This window comes from Filicampus tigris, chromosome 5, assembly GCF_054856515.1.
Source record: "Filicampus tigris isolate MCC_2025a chromosome 5, RoL_Ftig_1.0, whole genome shotgun sequence".
In the NCBI taxonomy this organism is placed as follows: domain Eukaryota; kingdom Metazoa; phylum Chordata; class Actinopteri; order Syngnathiformes; family Syngnathidae; genus Filicampus; species Filicampus tigris.
Window position 1 is genome coordinate 14,639,023 of NC_141221.1, and position 23,508 is coordinate 14,662,530.

At 40.9% G+C, this 23,508-nt stretch overlaps 1 protein-coding gene across 2 annotated transcripts in view; it reads right to left on the reverse strand.

Annotated features, from left to right (window-relative positions):
- The window catches only part of arl15a (ADP-ribosylation factor-like 15a), a 94,736-nt gene that overhangs the window by 49,951 nt on the left and 21,277 nt on the right, over positions 1-23,508 (reverse strand). For both annotated transcript variants that reach the window (XM_086031118.1, XM_086031117.1), the window contains exons 2-3: positions 6,592-6,736; positions 5,428-5,487 (exon numbers count right to left, since the gene is read on the reverse strand). In XM_086031118.1, the coding sequence (XP_085887244.1) occupies positions 5,428-5,487; positions 6,592-6,736 (205 nt within the window). The remainder of the gene's footprint in view (positions 1-5,427; positions 5,488-6,591; positions 6,737-23,508) is intronic.

A 23,508-nucleotide genomic window follows, 5' to 3' on the forward strand; every position in this document is an offset into this window, starting at 1 on the left:
TCATCAGCTGTCATAGTGTGGCATCAAAGCAGACTGTGAAATGGTCTGTCTAGACTTGACGTCACATCATAGTCCAGTTTGCACGCACGCACACATACACGCACACACTTATATACACAAATTGCATCTGCACCGCCATGTATCTGGCAGTGGCTGAATGACAAATATTTGTAACATACATCACACACCAACGGTCAACCGGATAACATTTGATCACACTTGGTTCAGTTTGTCAGTTTTGCTGCAGTTATAAGAGCAACCTCATAAAAAAAACGAGACTCAAGTATCGATCAGTAATGCACATTTTCATTTGGGTATAAAATGTCTGGATTACTGAATTGAATGACGATGCAATCAGTGTGCAAGATATCACAGAAAATGTATTTGGATGGTTTCCGCTCAATGGTATCACAACATCAAATTAGATTACAGTATTGTAAGAGATCAACCAGAAAACCCCTTTAAATTCACACGATGGCTTTATTCATTTTTAGTTTTTTGTCGGTGCCACAGTCGCTAGATTTATGACAAAATTCTGAAAGACAGACCTTTAAAAATGCACATTTATAAATTTTTAATCAGAATTAGGGGTAGTTTTGTAGATAACTTTAGGAAATGAGAATACACTGATTCGATACACAGTACGCACAGCAAAAATAAGGTCCAGAATATTAGCAGATTCACGTTTCTTCATCATCCTGCTCATTGAATCCACTGAAGGTGCTTCTTATAGTTCAAACTTTGTACTGTACTTTGGACTTCATTGGTAAGATCTGAAGAATAGCGTCAGACGAACATTTTAGTCATGTTTCAGAGCTATGATCCTCAAAGTGCGGTATGTGGGCTCCCTCTAGTGGTACGCAGGAGAATCACTCAATTAAATGTTCAAACAAAACAGTGTTACTGTAGCTTTTTTGTTTAAATCCTGTACTTTTTCCTTGTATAATAGAATTTAGTTGTATTTGGCTTGTAAGCAGATGCAGTCTTTCCACTTCTGTGTTACTATGTGAATCTTATAAACCAGGTGTGTAACTCTCTCTGCTTTTGAGTTCAGGGGCCTGGATTTGTCCTAAACTCAAGCTGTCCTATAAACCAGCGGCCCAAAACAGCTTATGAGCAGGGAACCCTGATGTATGATGCCTGTAATACTTTTGGGTGCTCTTTACATGGCCGTTGCAAACCTGCATTTCTAACTCGGGTGGTGCTTTGTTGCCAGTGGCTCCTTAACTTTCAGCCAAGCTCTTGCTGAGCCATTCTTACTGATCCGAAAGCATTGTCTGACCTTGATGAAGTACACACTGCCATTACCAGACTGTACTTGTCTGCCTTTTTCATTTAATGTGTTTCCTCATTTGCCAGGCTAAGAAAGACGGTCCTTTTATTATATCATACGGGCAAATTCTATCCAATTCAAACCATTTACAGTATATTAAAGTGCATGGTTACTATTAAAACTGTGCATAATGTTCCTGTGGTGTACAATCGCATTAATAAACTTTTTAGGAATAAAACCTGTCTGGTTTTTGATGACCACTAAGGCCTACTTTCTAACTATATTTTAATGTTGGTAATTACGGTGGTATTCGGAGAACTAAGTATTATTTAAGTGGTATTTGGTGTAAAAACTTTGCGAACCACTATTTTAGAGCAAATGAAAGCAGCTTATTGTTCAATTCAAATCTCCCATAAAGATGAGTGTCTTTAGTTTCTCATGTGTAAAGCGCAATATTTCTTTCCCACATTCATCCACAGTCAAATAATTAATTCAGCAGCTGTCTCTCTGATGGACTTTTGAACCTCTTGCACTTAAAAGACAACCGTATATGCGAGACTTGATGCATAGTTCTTTCTACGTCATAGGCATCCAAGGGAGCCTTCCATTGCAAAAAGGGAGGAAATACATAGAAAGTGCTTGCATTTTAACAGTCCCCTCTGCCGTGGCTTTAGTCAAGGCTGAGTGAGCAGGACAAGCCACAAATGTAGCGTGTAAAGCGTGTTTTTAGGCTTAGAAATACTGACGCTTGTGCCTCACATCTTGTATCGTTTTTCCGCATCATCGCAAAGTAATGCCAAATATCACAAAGCTAACACAGGCATGTTTGCTTGTTTTAAAACCACTGGGAGAGAGTTGAAAATAAAGAAAGGCAAAGTGTTGAGTAAGTTACAAGGGGTCGTTAATCAGGCAGCCATCGGAAAGACTCATTATGAACACTGACAAATGGAACAACACGCAAGGTTATAAGTTCCCCAGACGCCAGGCTTACGTCACGTACATTTGGAACAGGCGGAGAAAGTCTTCACTCGACCAAACATACGGGAAGTATGTCAACATTTCACCTGAACTGGCAACCTAAACCCCATTCCCCGAATAGAAAGCTGTCAGTGGAGGCGTCAAAACATCCCAACCTTTCTCCCTGTGTGGCGCGGCTTCAATAGACGGAACCACAAAATCTCAAGGACAAGTAAGACGCCCCAAAAGTTTAGCAACCTGTACCTCAACCAAAATTTGGGAGGAAAAGAAAAAAAATGTAAAAAAAAAAAATAAAAAAAAATTTATAATGTAATGTCATGAACACTGCTCAGCAAATTTTAACTACCGTTTTAATCAGAGATGCAAGTAAATCTTTCTACATTCATATTTTTTGTGCCGATTCCGAATCTGCCCACGTTTCTTTTCAGGTTTTCCTAATAGTAATTATTATAATATAATCTGTAACATATATTTAGTAATCTTTATGAATTAAGGGTTAGGTTCAGTAATTTTTTTTTTTTTCAGAAAGTCCTAGCTATGAATTAAAATGCATGGTAAAATCCTTTTTGCGAAATGAAAATATCTCAGAAACCATCTTTTTTAAATGAGCGTCAAAAATAACTTCAGGGACACATAAAGCCATCTCTGATTAAGATTTGCTGTTGACCAGATTTGCTGTTGTAGAACAGGAAACAGAAGTTAAAATGTAAAAAAGGAAAAGTGTCTACTGGCCAGGTTGGGTAAAAATAGCCAGCGTGTAATTTGCCAACTGCATCGCTAGTTTAGCATGCGGCTTCCTTACGACACAAAAAGGATTTACGCAATTTACGGAACTTGTTCACTGCAGTCAACACGGGGTGAAATTCACACTGATGCCCTAACATCACTCTTGTATGTGTTCAGAGAGACAGAGCAGGCCCCCCTCCTGTTAATTTCTGAACGCAGCATAATGTTATAAAGCAATCAGCAGCTCGTGTAAGAACTGTTTCCATCTGTAGTGTCTGACGCACTCGGCTCTGGCACTCCTTTTTTGGGGCACTGTGTATAACCCAACGGCACATTTGAACAACACTTTAGAACGGTGCGCGCTTGGCGAGTATTTCCAACACACCCGCACCTGACTAGGGAATGGTGACCCCAGGCATGAGTCCAAGCTCCACTGATCTTGGTTTCTTGCCCTCTGATCTGGTCTTGATCTATACGCCGGAGAGACTAAAAGTCCAAAAAATACGGTACAGAAAAAAATTAATTTAACCAATCAACCGCTATCTGACACCAAACTCGGCAAACATCCTGTTCCCTCTTCGTTAAGTGTCATTGAGCAGTTTTGCTTTATGTTATTTGTATTATACAGTGGTTAACGTTGCTTTATATACAGTACATATACGAAAGGATTATTGAAATGTTTCTAAAAACAGCCTGTACATTTTTGTTCGGATTTCTGAAGGCGACAAAAGAACAACTTCAAGTGTCAACCAATGTCATAAAAGTTCCACTGTATTTAGTATAGAAAAACAAAGGACTAAGGTTGCTAAGAGTAATTTGATTCCAGCATGTACGCTAACCCTTTTAAATCAAAAGTGTCATCCATGAGACAACTGTTATTTTCAACTACAATAATGTCCCGGCAGACCGGCTTTGACCGAAACCAGAAAAGCCTCTTTCAAACCCCCTCTAATATGCTCTGTCCAAATTTGGTAGCGCTCATACTGGTGGTCCCCCAGCGCCTCTTTGTATGTATTGTACGTGTTTTACAGTGTCTTCTCAGGAGGCTATGTTGGCTGACTCTCCAAAGTACACACCTGTCACATGCAGCGTGTGCGGAAGGGCAACATTAATCATGACAAGATACAACAAAACAATGCATCTTGTATTGGAGGCTTGATGGTAGGAGAACTTAGAGCACCTATGCGCCACTGGCCTCAGGCTCTTTAAGGTTAAGGGAGGTACTCCCATTGACTTTCGGTGTTGTTTACGTTTCTCCACCTCAAGATCTTGCATCTGTGCTTGTTAAACGGCTTCCTCGAGTGCTGTGCATTTCCAGGAATCACAGCGTTTAGATTGCACGAAGCCACATGAAAGAAAAACATCAACAGGTCTGACGTCTGTACGCAAATGTCAGCATGTGTGCAAAATGGGTGTGACGCTATCACAGGGAGGAAAATAACAACCCACAATCTCCTTCTTTGCTCGTTTACAAATACGATATGAAATGATAATGTTTTTTTAAGCATGATTGAAACAAAGACACAGAGATAGCAAAACACTAGGAACTAAAATCTAAAAAAAAAAAAAAACGTAAGTTATGATGAGTGTATGAAATACAAAAAACATTTTATAAATTTTACTTTTACTACACATTTTACTTACTTTACTTAGCACAGGCATCCATAAGGGAAGACTTTTATTTTTGGAAACACATTTTTGGGGGGGAATAAGCTAATAAGTTGAAATAATGTTTGCAATATATCACTATGTAGTGTATGTTGAGTTAAAGTGGAGTTTAAAACAAAGAAAAAAAGATTATACTGAGAAAATGTTGCGAAACGACAACAAGAACCAAGAGAGAACAACATTGAGACACAATCTCATGTCAGTCTATTAGAACACAAATCATCGTAAAAGGCACATAACATAAGAAAAATCATCTTTAACACTGTGGAGAGATACGACAAGTCTCTACACTTAGACTGATCCAATGTTTTATTTATGTGTCTCAATATTTTCATGGCTGTGTTGGAACAACAGTGACAATGAAATAAGATAATTATAGTGACTCTTTTTTTCTCTGCAACGGAGAAACGAAAGGTCTCTTTTGGAGGGAGGAATTTCTTTGTCTTTATTTGCATAATTTGCCAGGAGACTAATTGGGACACAGCATCTGTTAGAGGGAGGGCCACTAAATTACAAAACCTGGAACAATATAACCTAATTATCACTATTGAAGTTGATACCAAGGTCCGCCTTTTGATGACACGCCTCCAATTTGATACCAATTCAAAAAAAGTCTAAAAAGTACAATGAAAGCCTAGTTTAATTCGGTTAACCTTTCCAACGACACTGCACCAGAGAACTTGCCAATATTTCCCCCCAGTATTAGACGTAGTTTTAGACATTTGTACAATTCACCTTCTAAGATCAGCATCATAGAGAAATTGAACTGTCATTTGTCTTACCTCCAAGTTCTTTTACATTCAAGATGGCATTAGGAAATGGCACTGCTTTGATGCTAAAACCTAAGGAGAAACACAAACGTGATTGTAACAAGAACCAAAGATGGTGGTATTATTCCTAGAATTCCAGGGAATTGACTGTGCCATTTTGATTCCTCATTCATCAAGTATTTCTGCTGGTGGGTCAATATACAAATTGAAAACATATTTGCATGACATAACAACAACATTTTGTGTGGTCCAAGTTGTGAGACTGGGGAAGATGACAGTATGAGCTAAGCATCGTATTATTGTGCAGTTCACGTGTGTGCTCGTAGGAGGAAAAGCAGCACAGAAAACAAACACAATGGGGGGTGGTCGAGATTGCACCTGGTTCATGTCCAAATTGTACTGACTTCTCTTAGTAGACACAAACACATTTGATTTGATTGTGACGTGCTTTTAAGAGCATTACAACAGTGAAAAACTATGAAGGCAGACGTGGGTGGGAAATGGCAGGCACATCTCTTGACGATTCCTCCCAGTAGATTTTGGCAGAAGTACACAGCGCTGAGTGCTGACAGCTAAATGTAATTTCAGAGACCCTTACTAAAATAATTTTCTGCTGAATAAACAATTCCACATTTTTTATCTATGGGGGGTGCCAGACAGATTTCCCTTCTTCTGAGCAACCTCATTCCAAAAGAGACGTACAGTACTGTGGTGGCCACAGTGACTAAATCTACGATGGCATTTCTGCACCAGCTTAAACGCTGATTGCCGACAAAGCCGGAGGAGGGAAGGGGAATGTCAGCGACCTTGAGGGGCTGCATTACATGTATGTAGAGTGGAGCACTGACTATCAGGAGACTCGTGCGCTCACCACAAAGCCTCCTCTTCTGGACATACTTAAAACCCACATCCCACTAGACTAGAGAGAGGGAATCAGCGTATTGGCTGGTGGTTTGCAACAATGTTTCTGGCATGACTACTGGGCATATGTATGAAGGAATGCCCCCCACTTCGCACTGGATAGCTGTATTAAGTGTCTTGGTTCAAATTTGAAGGACGGCATACAGCATTACAGAGGGGTTACCGCAGTTCAAGGCTTGAAAAACAATTATTGGAAGGCAAAGGTGACATATTTAATCTTCTTGTGACAGTGGTCCAAATGTATCGTCCAAATACCTGTGGTGGGAACGATTCCGTCACCGCCTTCACTGCAGAGGCGCGACAGCAGGCTGGTCTTTCCAGCACCTGTCAGCCCAATACACACCACATCATACTCCGGTCTTGGCGGTGGCGGTCCTTTACAGCACAGTGCCCGGAAACACTGAAACGAAAACAAACATGACCATGGATCGACTGGAGGAGGGATCAAATTCTTCAGCGAGACTGGGATAGTGATTAAGTTTCTGCATTTGGAGACACAAGAGCTCTGAAGGAAGACTCTCATGGGCCTCCCAGCTGTCTTCATATGAAGACGCAGGAAAAACTTTCAAAAAACGTGTTTGCACTATGAAACACTTTCGGAGTGGCAGCAGATGTAAGTGGAGCCAAACAGTTTAACCTCCTTCCACCAGAGTAACAGCAACATCTTGACAGGGGAATGGGAAGTGACAAAGAACAAAACCACAACTTTAATTTGTTTAATTGTAATGTCATTATGTTATATTGTAAGAGTTAAGAGCGGTGTTGGATGGGTGTTGCATTGACGCACTGGTGCAAATTATTTGTGTCTTCAGTGTGTGTGTTTGCGTGTGTGTTGATACCCTGTCTGATTGGGCCCTTATGTCAGCCAGAGGCAGACCTGACACTCAATGAATCACGACCTGGGACTGAAGGCCTGCTGTGAGACATTAAGGGGGCAAATGCAGTGTGAACCGTGAATGAGATCTTTTTAACTTGTGTGGAAGGATCCATATCCCAAACTAAAGTGTTTTTTTGTTTTTGTTTGTTTTTTTACTAGCAAGACAGGAACCAGTCTGGCCAAGGTAGAGCAGAGACACACCGTGACTCTAACCATCTACAGTGGTAGTTCTACTTAAGAACGTCTCTTCATACGAAATTTTCAAGTTACGAAACGCCTCAACAGGAAAATATTGTCTCTTGTTACGAAAGAAATTTAAGGATACGAAAGAAAAAAAAAATACAGTATGGGCTGCTACTCACAGCTCCACTGTTTCCTGAACACAACATACTCATAGCTGCTCTGCCATTGGCTATTACCTACCATCTTCCTGGCATCCCATTGGCTAAGAGGGACCTCTACTGTATGTGTCTATGTCTGTAGATAGACAGGTAGATAGATAGATATGTGATAGATATGTCTATGCAGCGTCCTCGTCATTCAACCCTCGGGCCATGAGATGTTCCCATAGTTTCACGTGAATTAGAAACGATGAAAAGAAAAAAAGGAGAAAATCGTTTTTTTTGTCCATACAAAGCAAGAGATAATGGAAAAGTATGATGCATTTGATTGATCTCGCCAAAGAATATGACCGTAATATATCGATAGTAAATCAGTTCTTTACAAAATGCCAGGCAAAAACCACTTCTGAGAGAACATGAACCAAAGAGGGCAAAAAGCGATGAGGACAGCAATTAAAAGGTAAACGACCATCATTTTTATTCTTTACTCTATTCTTTGTTTTTTACATTATGCACAACTCTCATTTATTGTGCAATAATCTAATTGTGACATGTATTTGTTACATAAACATTTATGTCTGAATACTGGGGCGCTTGGAACAGATTAGGGCATTTACATGGAACACGCATCTCTACTTACAAAATTTTCTACTTAAGAAATTTCTTCCAGAACCAATTAATTTCGTAAGTAGAGGTACCACTGTACTATCACATTTCAGGGGGAAGAAGATCAAACAAGGTAGCATACAGCTCTTGTCAGCTGACGACCCCGTTCAAGACACCGCTACCCTGTTCAATCAAAGGTTGACAGGAAGGTAAACATGCACGCGTACACAAACTGCGAGCACATTCTCCAGGTGTGCTAAGGCAAGTCATAAAAACCTCAGCAACTATTTAAAAAAAAAAAAAAATGAAAACGAGGCTTAATAAGACAGGAAGAATTACTATCAAACCACTTATTCACACCCACTCCTCGTCATGAAATGGACGGTGCACTTTGAATCTGCATCATCCTCAGACTGGCACTGATATGATGGTATCCAGCGCTTGGTTTCTTTTAAGATCATCTCACGATGCCTCAAGTCTTGCGCGGACGCCAGACATCGGTGACCGGTAGGGTTAATTTTCAGTGCCGTGTTGCCGTTTGATGACGATGTGGGGAATCTGCTTCAACAGAACCAGACGTTGACTGAGCAACCCGACCCCCCCGACTCCTTCGTGAACCCACCAGTCTGCTCAAACAGGAAACATTCTCCTCTTCCAGAGAAATGGGAAGATCAGAAACACACACACACACACACATACATGCATCAGAAGCAGCAACATATGTAAAAAGTTGGTTTGATGAGGTCGCTCTCTTCTCTGTGCTCGGATGCTTTGCCCCAAGGCTACATGTAAAGATGTCTGCGGAGGGAGAAATCTGCCCTCAGCCCTCAATCCTCTGTAATGACAGACAAAAGTGCTAAACGTGAAGCAACAAAGTTGATTTGGGTGATGAATATTTGTTCACCCATTTGATGGCCTAATAAAAGTGTCCCGCACTGGTATTGAGTGGTGACAAACTTCTTTCTTTCATGTAGAGTGCAGATTTCACAAGAGCTACTAAAGAAGCACCCAGTGCTTGACCCTGGCATCCCGATGCACAACCGGGTCACTGCGACCAAGAGAAATGGTAGCTCCCACCTCTGGCCCCACTCTGACAGCGCCAAGATTGACGAGGGGGAGCTTGGTCAAGACTCACAGGAGAAAAATAAATACATCCGAAGGCCTTTACTGACTTAAAGAGATGACCCTCTCCTGTCAGACAGGCTCCCAAAGATCAACGAACCAGGGTTTGGTGTGCGAGAGACTCAAACGGCAAGCGTGACTGACCGAGGGAGACTACCTCCTCACATTACCAAACACGTTCAAGCAATTAAAAACACCTCAATTGATTCAAAAATGCACGGGTTAAACTTGGCCATTTTACCGCCTCTTCACCACTCAATCAGCCTGCTCGCCTAAATGTTTAACTCAAGGCGCATCAACGGTTTAATTCATACACTCATAGTAAGCCTCATTCACAAACAGTGCGTACACACAAATTTGTGTTTAAATGTCGCGTATGAACTTTTGACCTACAAATCTGTGATTCATCAATATGCCCTTAATTTAATACCTTCTAACTAGGGCTGGACCGATGATTCAATATCAATATGCATCGCGATTGACACGTGATCGATATCAATAGAAAATGCCTTCGATAAAATGTTTGAGAGGAAAAAAAGTTGAAAACATGGTGCGGAATGTTGGCAGCTCGTATCCGCCTCCAAACAAGAAGCCACTAAACCAACAAAGAAGAAGCCGCTAAACCAACGAAGAAACAGCAGCTAACCCAACGGACCCGGACCCGATGGCCGTGCGCCATACTTGCGTCGAGCGAGTGGCTTATCTTCGTTCAAATAAATGACCGGTCAACTCAGTACAACTCTGATAATAAAATGATATTATGCGTGATAACACGATTAAACACCTCCGGATGGAGACATAGTGTACAAGTAAAGGAGTTCCCTGTCTTTGACATGCTAGCACCAGTTAGCCATATCTGACCCTCGGCATCAGACTCATGTTCAAATTAAGCAAATAAAATATGAATCAACTATGGCAATAATGAGTGCGCTAAAAAGATAAAGTACTTTATAAGTAAATGAGGCCCAATTTAGGTCTTACTTAGAGGAAAGAAGTTACTTTGTGACCATAGGAAGTTTTGAATCAGATCACAGAGCCTTGACATGTGGGGTTCCTCAAGGGTCAGTCCTTGGGCCTCTTCTGTTCAGTCTGTATATGTTACCTTTGAGTCAAATGCTTGGGAACACCAATGTTGCCTATCACAGTTATGGAGATGACACACAGCTATATATATATCAATGTCCCCAAATGACACCAGTTCAATCAGCGTATTGTGTCATTACCTAGACTCTAGATAATTAACAACTGGATGAACCAAAATTTCCTTCAGCTAAACCAAAACAAAACACAGGTAATTGTTTTCGGCAATAAAGAAAAGAGGATTGCTGTTAGAAAACACCTGGAGTCACTGTCTTTAGAAACCAAAGACCAAGTCCGAAATCTTGGGGTACTGATAGACTCAGACCTGACTTTCAGCAATCATATACAATCAATCACTAAATCAGCCTTTTATCAGCTGAAAAATATATCCAGACTGAAGGGTTGCATGCTGCAAGCAGACCAGGAGAAACTTATCCATGCTTTCATTTCCAGTAGACTTGAGTATTGTAACGGTCTTCTTACTGGTCTCCCTCAAAAGAGCATCAAACAGCTGCAGCTCATTCAGAACGCTGTTCTTACCACAACAAAGAGATCGGAACATATTACTCCAGTCCTAAAGGCTTTACACTGGCTCCCAATTAAGTGTGGAATAGATTTTAAAATTTTGCTACTGGTCTATAAATCACTGAATGGCTTGGGTCCTGAATACATGAATGAAATGCTGATTGAATATTAACCATGTAGGGCTCTGAGTTCTGCAGACTTGGGTAAATTAGTGGAACTGAGAGTTCAAGGTAAACATGGTGAAGCTGCATTTAGCTGTTACGCTGCACACAAATGGAATAAGCTGCCAACAGAAGTGAAGTCAGCACCCGAGTGTAAATGCTTTTAAATCCAGGTTACAAACGTTGCTTTTTTTCCCCTCATACCTTTGATTGAGGTCCTTTAGACAATTTTAAATCTTTTTTTTTAATTCTTTTATATATTTTAGAAACCCACTTTTATTTCTTTACTTTTAAATGTTTTTAAAGTGTTCTGCTAATGTTCTTAAATGTTGTAGTTTTGTTGGTTGTTTTTGTTTTCTCTACTTTGCTTTTGAAATGTTGTTAACTGTTGTGTTTGTAAATGCTTGTAGGTGTTGTCTTTGCTTGTGTGAAGCACATTGAGCTGCCTTGTGTATGAAATGTGCTATATAAATAAAACTGCCTTGCCTTGACAATGTTTCTGGAGAGGGCTATCCAGCTGACGCTTACACTAGGGATGTTAGGAAACAATTCTGAGGACGCAAGCCATTAAAACTGGTCTATAATAAAAGTGTTGTAAGCCCCTGCCAAAACACTTCATTATATACATTTCATTGATTTTCTGTCTCTTGTAAGATTGGGCATATCTAAATTGTGATTCCTTGAAAGGCCGGTCGAGACATTACCTCATTGTTACTGGGAAAACTTACTAACCAGGCTTTATGTAAATAAAGATCGCAAAGACCACATCCATGGTTTGTTGACCGCAGCTGACCGTCTGTTGATCTTCACTTTTATAACGGGTCAGATCCATGGACGTTTGGGCAGTAGAGCGATGGAAAATGCTCAGGGCGCTGGATTGAGCCGTTATCAATTGGTGTTGAAAAATAAAATGTGAAAACTATCCTGCCCAAGAGTCATAACCCACCATGTTGTAAATACACCTGCTGTGGTCGGACATAACGGGAGTCGGGCTCTTTTTAGAAAACCCCTTTGTATTTTTAGAGGTAATAAATGTAGGTTAGAGGGAAGCCGCTACTGCTGCAGCAGACTGGGTCATGTTTCACTCCCGTACTCCATGGCTACCACTGGGACACCAAAGGACATAAAGCTGGGCTGAGACATGAATGAGAGTATAGTCCAAATTGAGGCGCCCAACCAAGCGTTCAGTTTCTATGGCGTAGTTTTCTTCTCCCTTGTGAAATCACTGCAGAGTGTCAGGGTTGTCACAAGGGCACATGTACTGTAGTCTACATTTGTTTTAATTAGGCATGAATGTTAGCTTTCATATTAACATTTCTGGTACTTAAAATTAACCTTCAAACGAAGTACCTAGGAGTTGTGCTTCAACAAACTGTTGAAAAAATTCACATGTCAGAATAGTCATTATATCAATTCAATATCAAATAGTCAAACACAGCTAGGTAAATTGTGAGGAAGGTACACTACTCATAATCAGACAGCATTATTTTCGAGATGTTAAATAAGTGCAAGGCAAAACATGAAGAGTGATTAACAACTTGCAGAAAAAAGGTCACCAAGGAAAAACTTAAAAATCCCACCTAAGGCTACAATGACCACTCTCTACAGTCACTGCTAAATAGTAATCAATGCAATGTAACATCCACAGACTGAGCAATGCTTGACTCCTTATCTTGTTCGCCACTGGCATGATCCTCTCTTATTTATTTATTTTTTTTAAAACTGTTTAATTTTAACAGGCAATCCCTGCGGTCGAAAAAAAATGGCGCAAATAGATCCTTGCTCGAGCATTTGGCATGCCAATAGGTAGATTACACAACAGTTGATATGCTGGAAATTGTTGCGCTTGGCCCGGCAGTGGTGCTAATAATGAGTGTAAACCCCATTTCACACATAACAATAACAACAGTCAGCACAGGCCTGATTACCGGGTGGTGCTTTCACTTATCCTGACCAATTATCCTGAAATATAAGGTGGATTGATCATTCTTTTCCTCCACAATTTGCAATGAAAACAATCGGACAGAGAATCGTAAATTTGTATTTTTGATGGCCTCACACAATGACACATGGTAAACGACAAGAGAGACTTAAATATGTATTCATTGCGCTAACAAGGGAGAGAAGACAGCAAAGAAGTGGATGGAAGAGGGGGGAAAGACATGCAAGATACCAGCGGCTGAGAATCATCTCCACAAACAGGCGGACATAAGACATGAGCCACCGAGCTATTTATTTATATATTTTATATATATGTATATATTTTATAGATATAGATATATACATATACACATATACATATACACATATACATATATATACATATATATATATATATATACATATATATATATATACATATATATATATATATACATATACATATACATATACATATACATATACATATATATATATACATATACATATATATATATACATATATATATATATATATATATATATATATACATATACATATACATATACATATATATATATATATATACATATACATATACATACATATATATATATATATATATACATTTATTTTATTTTTTTCAGACAACATGTCGGGACAACACTTGTGTGGAGGGCTCACTTGTGACCTTTAGAAATGACAGTACTTTATATGGGCGTCCATCCTGACAGAGGAGTGGCGCTAACAGATTAGCGTGTACACAGTCATAACACAGGCCCGCAAAGCCAGCAAGAGAAAGTGGAGGCATGCAGGAGCCGGCCAGTCGGGGATGTAAGGGGGAGTAGTGGGGAATTAGAGGCAGGACAAGGTGGAGAGGGCTGTGTGTGTGTGAGTGGGTGTGTGCGTGTGTGTGTGTGTGTGTGTGTGTTGGGGGGCATTCATTCATCCTCATTCATCTTCTCCCCCCTTCAGTTGTTGTTGTTATTTGCCGCTTTGAAGCTGGATGGGGGACTGCATGGTGGGATTCAGTACAGTGAGGGAAGGAAGAGGGTGCTTGGGGCGCGTTGCATGCCATTCTCATTAAGGGGGGAGAGAGACATGCGAGACACATAAAGCGGCAAACTGGACTCTTCCCATGCTTAGTTGATGCTGCGTCAAAGCTTAGGTCCCTGCTACACAATGCCCAATTCACCCAATTCCATTTATTCTACTCTGTCATGACACAAATATAAACCGGAGGAACCGGCACTTGCGATGTCCTTCAAATTGGACAAGTGGTCCTTGTTCACTTGTGTTCACAACTTCACGCTAACATTGATATGGGACCAACAACTTGTCAAGTAAAAACCACAAGTCGCAACTTTTTCTTTGTTTTTTTATTCCACCAGCAGATATAAAATACGGTAGATATGTTGTAAAGAGAAATTCCGACGACTATCCAGCCTTAACTGTTCCATCCATCCAGTTTGTGCTTATCCTTAGCGCTGTGGGTAAGCTGAAGCCTGTCCCATTCACGCTAATACTTACACATCTAGGCAATTTTGAGTCTTTAATTAACCTAATATTTTTTATCTATTTTTCCTATTTTTGAATTGCCATTTCAACACTGGTCTTTGGTCAGTCGCAAAGGCGTTCGACAACAGTTTTAACGGTCGCAAACAGATTTTCTTGTCGCCAAGAAATGTTGAACGTGTTCAAACTTATCACATCAAATAAAATTGTATTGTATTGTATTGTATCCTTGCGACAAGAAAAACGGTTTACGACCATTCAAATTGTTGACGAACGTCTTGGCGACCTTGAACGAAGCCTGACGAAATACCGACATTCACTACGTTCGCAAACCTTCGCCACTCAGTGGGATACGTGCTTTAACTGACCTGGCCACACCTGCGTTTGTTTGCAACCGAATCAGGGCCTCGCTTCTTCAGTCAAGGTCTGATTGTTTGCTGGACAGCGGCATTTGGATGATCACGCACACCTATCAAACGAACCGCACTACCCCAAAAAAGATGTCTAGGTGTGTTAACCAAGAGCGCGAACACAACCTAAAGTCCAAAGGTCGCGAGGCGCCTGTGTGCAGAAAGACCAATTCAAGATAAAACGGAAAATACGCACAATTGGTAACACGCTGGTCTGTAGGCATTTGCGATGAAATTCAAGATTTACTACCCTTTAAAAATGATGGCCAACTCAGGACACTAAAACAGGTGCCAGTCATTACCCCGCGCATCAGAAATAGATCCCTGTACAAAAAGCCAGACACACACGGCCACAAGGTAGGACACACACACGCGCGCACGCACACACACACACGAGTAGACGAGAACCTTTGGGGGATACGAGACACTCCGCACCCGAACAATGCGCTTCCAGTGGTGTGGAACGATGCAATGAATGTAGAATATGTCCACTGTTTACTTGGATGGCTGAAAAGGTGATATCTCCGAGACGGAGTGGATTGAAATGACAGACACCGAGCAATAATGAGACAAGCCCCGTCTGCACCAGCTCAATATCCCGTCTGGGGAAGCAGACCGTGTCTTACCTGGGCGGACAAACTATCATGCCTGCGTGTGCGCGGGCTACACTCCCCCGCCACCACCACCCAGTTTTAAAGCTGATTTTCTTGTCACCATTTTGCAGGCACATCATCCCCTTTTACTGAAGCCTCGCTCTCCCCTTCTCTCTCGCTCTCCTATCACCCCTGCTGCCCAATTCATTCACCCCACTTCTGTCTGTCTGGCCTTCATTTCAGAGCTTCGACACTACTGCCCTGACGCTAAGGTGTCTGGACAAGGAGACAAGCTGGAACACACACATACACACACCACACGCAAAGAGCTACAGTGAAGTTAGAGCGCCCCCTGGCTTCCCTCCAGAACACATTACACAGTTAGGAGCCATGCAGTGCTGGAACTCACTCAACTGATGTGAAAAATGAAGTCTCGGATTTGAACTTAAAGTGAATTGTGGATGATCATTATTAAGTCAATGACCGTCTGTCCGTAATTGCTAATCATGTTTACTGTGACATCGTGTCATCTTTGTGGATTTTTTCTTTTCAAAAATCCTGAAATGTGCACTTCAAAGGCTGTGAAATACGCCATATGTAAAGTGATGAAAAACAATTGATGACTGAAGTACATGATTCATTGTACTGCCCACATTGATCTTCTCAAAAATAATGTTCCATTTGAGTGGACTTATTGGAACAAGTGATGCAATTTTAAACGTTACAGTAATTTTGACGCGCTTGATTGGAGCATGCCTTGGAATTTCGGCCCATACTATCTTAAAGGTGGCTATTTTCAACTGAAAATTGCCATCCAGGAGAAGGGGTTCCTCAAGTGGCAGATGAAATCAATGATAAAGAAAAAGGATTAAGGTTTACTCTAATTTGATCATTTTTTGGAACAGATTTTCTATAAGTGATACCACACAAAAATGTTCCAGAAAAGGGAAAAAAAAAACAACAACTCAATTTCTCCGGAACCTATCATCAGATTTTTACTTTCCTTTTTTTTTTTTTTTTTTTTTTTAAATTCTTGATGCATTTGACTCATGTTGAAGTGGCCAGTCCAACTCATTTTGACAGATTGTCAAATTATGGAGAGCCATGAAACAGACACTTGGCAGGTTCATGGTCGGCATCCTATCTGATATTGCACTAGGGATAATGCAAAATCATGTAACCTAATGTAATTAAATTTGTCAGAACCTGATCACGTGTTCAGAAATGCGGTCGATCGTGTATGTTATTATTAGCTTATCGGTATCGGGTGAAAAGATTAAAAAAAAATATTTTAATAATCTTCATTTGTAAAGATCATAAAGTGACAAAATAATCCTGTCACAAAAGGATACATTGGTAGGGGCTGTCACAAATTAATCTTTTGGAATTGATTAAACTACCGATTATTCTATCAATTTCTCGGGGATTCCGATTATGTCTTAATATTAAGATTGTGGGGGCATTCCAAAGTCAAAGTTGTTTGATTGTTTCAAATACCCAATTTTACCCAATACCCCAATTCTCTGTTTTATGTTCAGTGTGACACGCTTCAACTGGGATTAAACACCTTGAAGCCTATATTTTTTGGAATTGTTCACTATCTGCTAAACTGCTGCTTATTGCGGAGTGAGTTGAGTTGAGTTTTGCCACCACCAAACCACTGGAAGTTGCAGTCTCGCCCATCGGCTGGATGACGGCTCATATGTTGACAAAAACTCTGATCAGGTCACTCGTATCTCAAAGCCCACTGGTTTGCCAAATGGAACAGCAATAGGTTTTTTTGGGGGGCGGGGGGGGATCAAAGGCAGAGAGGTAGTCTTGGAAAAAACATTTGGGCTGAGAATGGCCGAGATTTCTGTCAGGAGATCTTTCCCACCACGCCCGTATGTTGGATATCGAGTGGCATATATACGGCTAACTGTAGCACTCTGTCCACCGTCAATAAAGTATCTGGCTGTACAACCGTGTCCCTCTGAGACAACACCAACCTAGCACCCCCTTAAACCCCCAAGCTGCACAACACCATCACCTCACCACAAGCCGACCCCCCCCCCCTCACCCCCCCGGCCCAACCCTTCACCCCAAAAAACACTCAAGCTTCATCACAGAGGATTAACCGGAAACCTTGACACAAGCCATTGTTACGGAGGCAGAAGGGGCCTTGTGTGCTTCTGCCACCCTGTGTGGGTCTTCTTTTTTGTTTTGCCTCCACTTAAGATTGTGAGACCGGGGTACTCTCAGCCCTCTCACTAACCTCCCTGAAGGACACACATACACACACAACCGCAACTTTCCGACGACAGAATGAAATGAAAGTTGTTCTGAAGCAAAGAGATTGGTGCGTGAAAAGAAAGTGAAATGGAAGCGACGCATTTCTCGGGTGATTGGGGGGGGGCGGCGCAAAAGTGCTGAGGATGAGGATAGGGTGTGTGTTTGTGTGTGTGGTAGGGGGTGGAGGGTGCTGTAAATCTTGATGTCACTGACAGGAAGACTGTTGCAGGCCATTACCATAAATCTGACAAACGCTAATTTGATGGGAGGCTGTATCTGTCTGCTAAAGGACCAGTCTAGACGCTCCTATTGAGGGGTCCTACAGCGTAGCACTGTTTGTTTCCAACACCATCTGGATGTGGCAGTAAGTGTCTGCTGTTATGGTTCACATACACACAGGGACGCACACACAAACAAGTGTACAAAGCTCACCATTCCAATAGCCACTGCAAAGGCTTTGACATGTATATTGACTCAACAATACTGAGAATTTTGCGTAATTTGGTGATGGTCTACTCAGTGTCACTTCTGGCAAACATTCGAACAACAGGTTACTTACCTGTACATACGTACAAACATAAATAACATATAGCCTGAATAACATAGTAGAGATAATATTTCATATCACATATACAGCAGCATGGTGTGGTTAAAAAACAACTAGAATTTCTAAGAAATTGACAGAATATTATTGATAGGGCAGGGAGAAATTGTCACCAAAAGACCAGCTGCGTTTTTTTTTTTATGAGTTTAAATGCCTGACATTGAGGACATGCATTTTTTTTGTTCCATCTGCTTGTTTGGTGCATACAAATACATTTCAATGCAAAGTACAGTGGTGCCCTGAGATACTAGTTTAATTTGTTCCATGACTGCGCTTGTAATTCAAAACACTTGTATGTCAAATCATCTTTCCCCATTGAAATGAATGGAAATGTAATTTATCCTCCCCACCACCCCAAAATTAAAAAAAACATTAAATACCAAAAGTGATACTCTATGATAGTGAATAAAACACAAAGTGATGACAAAAGTGAGCAGAATGTTAAGAATTAAACATTTTTTGCTTCAATTCAATGGACATTGTGCTGCACGTTGTGGTGTGCACACTTTGGCCACCTGGGGGCAGTACAATACCGACATAGAGTTTCAAAACTGATTCAGGATGATGCAATAATATGTTTCACATTATGTGTATCTATATATGTTGATGCATCGTTTGTGTTCAAATATACCGTTGCTTAAAAGGTTAAAGACACTGCAATATGAATGATATTCGTTAGCCCATCCATGGTGTTTTTCACGGTACTTTAGTTTACTTTTAGTTTTTCAAGTATCAAGCTAAACTGACTATCTAGGCAATTTTGTGTGGTTGTTTTAAATACACAATGTGTAATTATTTTTGCTTCATGTTAAATTTGACTGTAAACTGCTGCTGGGAGTGGCAAAAAATATCATATCATTATGCTGAATTTCGGATCACTTGACCACTACTGTCAGTACTGTAAAATGTATGAATTGGACATTATGAAGGAACTGGCTGCATGTAACCACGGCCCGCTGAAAAACAGATGCTACTTTGTGGAGTAATTCATGCTTACATATTCCTAACTTGTTTGAGCTGCAAAAATAAGACCACGTAAATACTCTGGTGTCTGGGATCTACCCCACCGGGTCGTTACAAGGCTTTCCATGCCGCAAGAAGAGGCACAGGTGACCAGCTTGCTCCCGAGATGACATGCTTCTGGGGCTTTTCTCATCCGGTGGACAGCCTCGTCCACGGCGTCACCAACTCGCAGGAAATTTAATAACAACACTAAAGTGTTTTGTTAATTGTTGCAACCAGGCAAGCTGCACTTTCGGGTTGTAGGAATAGCTAACTAGCAAACTGCATACTGTAGTAGAAACGGGCCTAGTAATTATACATAAATCGCAATTGCGCCGGATAAACACTGGCTACGTTTACATGGACAAAATATCTTTAGTCCGATGAGAGTTCTGATTAAAATTATGATTGGATATACTGTTTTCATGGACATTCAAAATATTGATCCGATTAGGACTTGCGTGTTCATGCATCACACTTTCAATCGGAACAAATTATTTTGGCATGTGCAGATTGACCACATATAAAAAAAAATTTTAAAAATAGTGGTGCAAGAAGAAGCCGTAGCGACTTTTTGTCAACAAAACATCGCTCCGTCCATTTCTGCTTTAAACGTTAATGTTATTACACATTATTTTTACGTGGAGTTAACACTTCCTAAAGGAGCTGAAAATGTACCAATTCAGTATTTCGCTCGCTCTGCTTCAACTAACTTCCTGGAATAACAAACGTGCGTACTGACGTCACAGACATGCTCAGTAAAGACAGTTTGTTCCAAAATTTCGGAATAAGTGTTTTAAATGCACGCCGATCAGATTATCGATCGACGAACCACCCCTTTGGTTCGGAATAAAATCTTGATCGGGTCAGAATATTCCGAACGGGGCGTGTACATGAAGCATTTTTATTCAGATCAGGTTTTTAATACGAATAAATGCGTCCATGTAAACGTAGCCACTCCCCCGCCTAACCCCCCCCACCCCACACGCAAAACATTTGACGCTATAGTTTCAAAACTCAGTGATGCATAGTTATCAGTTTCTTCACGTTTTCAGAAATTTATCTTCAAATATGTATGATGAATTTAGAAATAGAAATCTTTAAGTTCAATTTACAGGGTCTTTAAATGGTAGAAATTAATCGAGGAGATGTAGCCCACGCGGCAGGTCAACAAGACTGCCGGGACTGAGGGGCCACCGCTTCTAACATCCACCCCGCCCGACACATTTATCTGTCTGGAGCCTACCTGGCAGCCACTGTGTGTTTCTGCAAAAGTACATTAGGTAGACAATGACAGGAGGGGGGGGGCGCATTAAGGGGCCCACCCAAGGACCGTTTTCATGCTGCCCCCCCTTTATGTACAAGAAAGCAGGAGGCTGAGGTGGTGGCATGGCAGCTGCATTCAAAGACAGAAGACACCTTTGCTCTGTGGGACATCCGGAGGGTAGATAAGTGGGGGGGCACAGAATGGAGGGGAGCCACGGGGCACCATTATGGTATATAAATCTTGTAATTGGAAAGGGTGATTAGCTAGGCTGCATTAGCATATGGCGGCAAAAACTTTGGTTTCGTGGGTAAACTGTTGGGCAAAAAGATGTTTTTTCCATACCCATATAGAGGATCAAAGCTCGAGGGGCCCCCTTTTGAACGCCCAGAAACCAGTGTGCAAGAACCGAGGGGGGTGCAGGGAGCCCCATCCCATAGACATTAAAAGGGTGGATGGGGTGGCTACTTGTCCCACTTACATCAGTTATAGCACATTTTCATATGGCATCTTGAGATGACAAACTAAATTTTGATAAAAACAAATCTTTGGGCCCCCGTTCTCACTGAATCAAGTGTGGGAAAGTTTGCTACTAGAGGACATTGTCATTAAATATGAAAGGGCCTGCCACATCAACTATTTCTAGGCCCCTTTGAGACGACAAAAAAAAAAAAAACCTGATGGGGACCAAGTGAACAATAAATCTGTTTTTATACTAAGAGAATAGCACTGAATGAGTGAGACCCACAAACTGGGAAAGCCTTTACAATAATTACAAAAAGATCCTCGCAGGATACGGCACGTTTGATTCTGAAAATATAGGAAACAAATCCATATATCAGATGGTATCACAGAAACAAGGTCGGTCCACACTGACCAGTCTCAGCTTAACCTTGCGTAACAGGACGAGCAAACAGGATACAATCAAATGCATTTAATATTACAAAACTATGGCTTATCGTGATGGATTTACACAAGAAGCAGTACTACTGTCTATCATTGTCAATGTACTTCAGTTAATGAATAACAGAATGTATGTTTCCAAAAGTACTGCTCATTAAAGCTTTGCCTGATAGCAGAGTTGTCCTAGTCATATTTGAAAACAAAAAACAATTAATTCAACAGATAAAGAGTCCACAATATTGTTAATAATAAAGTGTTTGCTAAAAATATGACTTGTTCAATTCTGCTATCAGGCTAATGTGCCAGATTTGGTGACCATTCCACTATTTAGGAAGACCATGTTGAAACCAATACAGGAGGTCCTCTGCTTATGACGGAGTCCTGTTCTGACGACGTAATCCAAATTTGACAGGATGCGTCATAGTATGTCGTACGTGTACAGTAATAAAGTCATGAATTCACTAAGTACTTTTATGAAAAACATTAGGCCATGCACCTCATCCAATGAAAAACCGTAAGTATGACAGTGACTAAGTGGTCCGTCTTTTGCAATAAACTGGTGACCATTTCCTACTGGTAAGCCTGTTCATGACGTTCATGGTGGTTGACCACAATGTCATTGGTTTGTCTTTCAAATCTGTGGGAAACCCTGCATGTGATTTGTACTGCGGACAAACTACACAAAAATGCTTTCAAATTACTCCAGTGTCTGAATAACATTTCTGTCAAAAGCTTGTTTGTGAAAACAAAAGCAGATACTGATTTATCGGCACTGTGAGCAATTAGGCAGAAACATAACTAATAGGAAACATAAAAGCTTATTTTTGAGGCTTGGGGATGATCTCTTATGAGCTCCCGCAGCGTGAAAGTATTTTCCTCTCTCGCAACACGCACCCAGTGTACAATGTTGGTGTGACTTCATTTCTGGTGTTTTAATAACCTAAAAAAAAAAAGCTGCTTCCACCCAGGCCTGGCTTATATTCGATGCCCATTCCCCAACAACAACACACTACAGTAAAAATCCAACAGTAATCCCCCAGGCTTTGTTTTTCATGTGACATACTTTATTCATGTGACGTTGCTCACCTATATGCACTCCATCAAATGTGCATCTGGTAGGGAGGTAAGCTTTGGTACAGTTTTAGCATGTTGTATAAATTATGTCTGACTTCAAGTCGCCACTAGTTTGCAGTCTAAAGAAAAACAACATGATGTCAACCATGGGAAAGTTGAGCAACATAGACAAAAATCCCAATCATGCAATAGTGCTCATTATTCTGCTCAAGCTGCTTTTGCTGATTTTTGATTTTTGTCGAGGTACCGTTTCGGATACCGGTATCGAGGTATATTATGCAGGTATAGTATCAAAGTCAAAATTTTGGTAGCGTGACAACACTACTGCAAGCAGACAATGTACTAACACACTTGCTAAGAGGGTGGACATTTTGGGCTAATGTTAGCATTTAATGAGCACATGGTGGACCTTCACTTAGGAACATGATTCAGCTAGCAAACTGGATGTGTACTGTCCATCCATCCATTATCTATACCGCTTATTCTCACAAGGGTCGCGGGGAGTGCTGTAGCCTATCCCGGCTGTCTTCGGGCAGTAGGCGGGGGACACCCTGAATCGGTAGCCAGCCAATTGCAGGGCACACAGAGACAAACAAACATTTGCACCCACACTCACACTAGGGTCAATTTAGAGTGTTCAATTAACCTGCCATGCATGTTTTTGGAATGTGGGAGGAAACCAGAGTACCCCGGAGAAAACCCACGCAGGCACGGGGAGAACATGCAAACTCCGGATGTGTACTGTTTAACAAATATTTCAAATTACTTAAACTTTTTTTTTTGTTTTTTTTTTTAAATATCAATTGATATTTTATTATGAGTGAGTGGACATGTCAAGCTTGACATCATCCAGCTACAGCAATAATATGTTGAAAATGATGGCACAAAAGTGTCAATATTTAT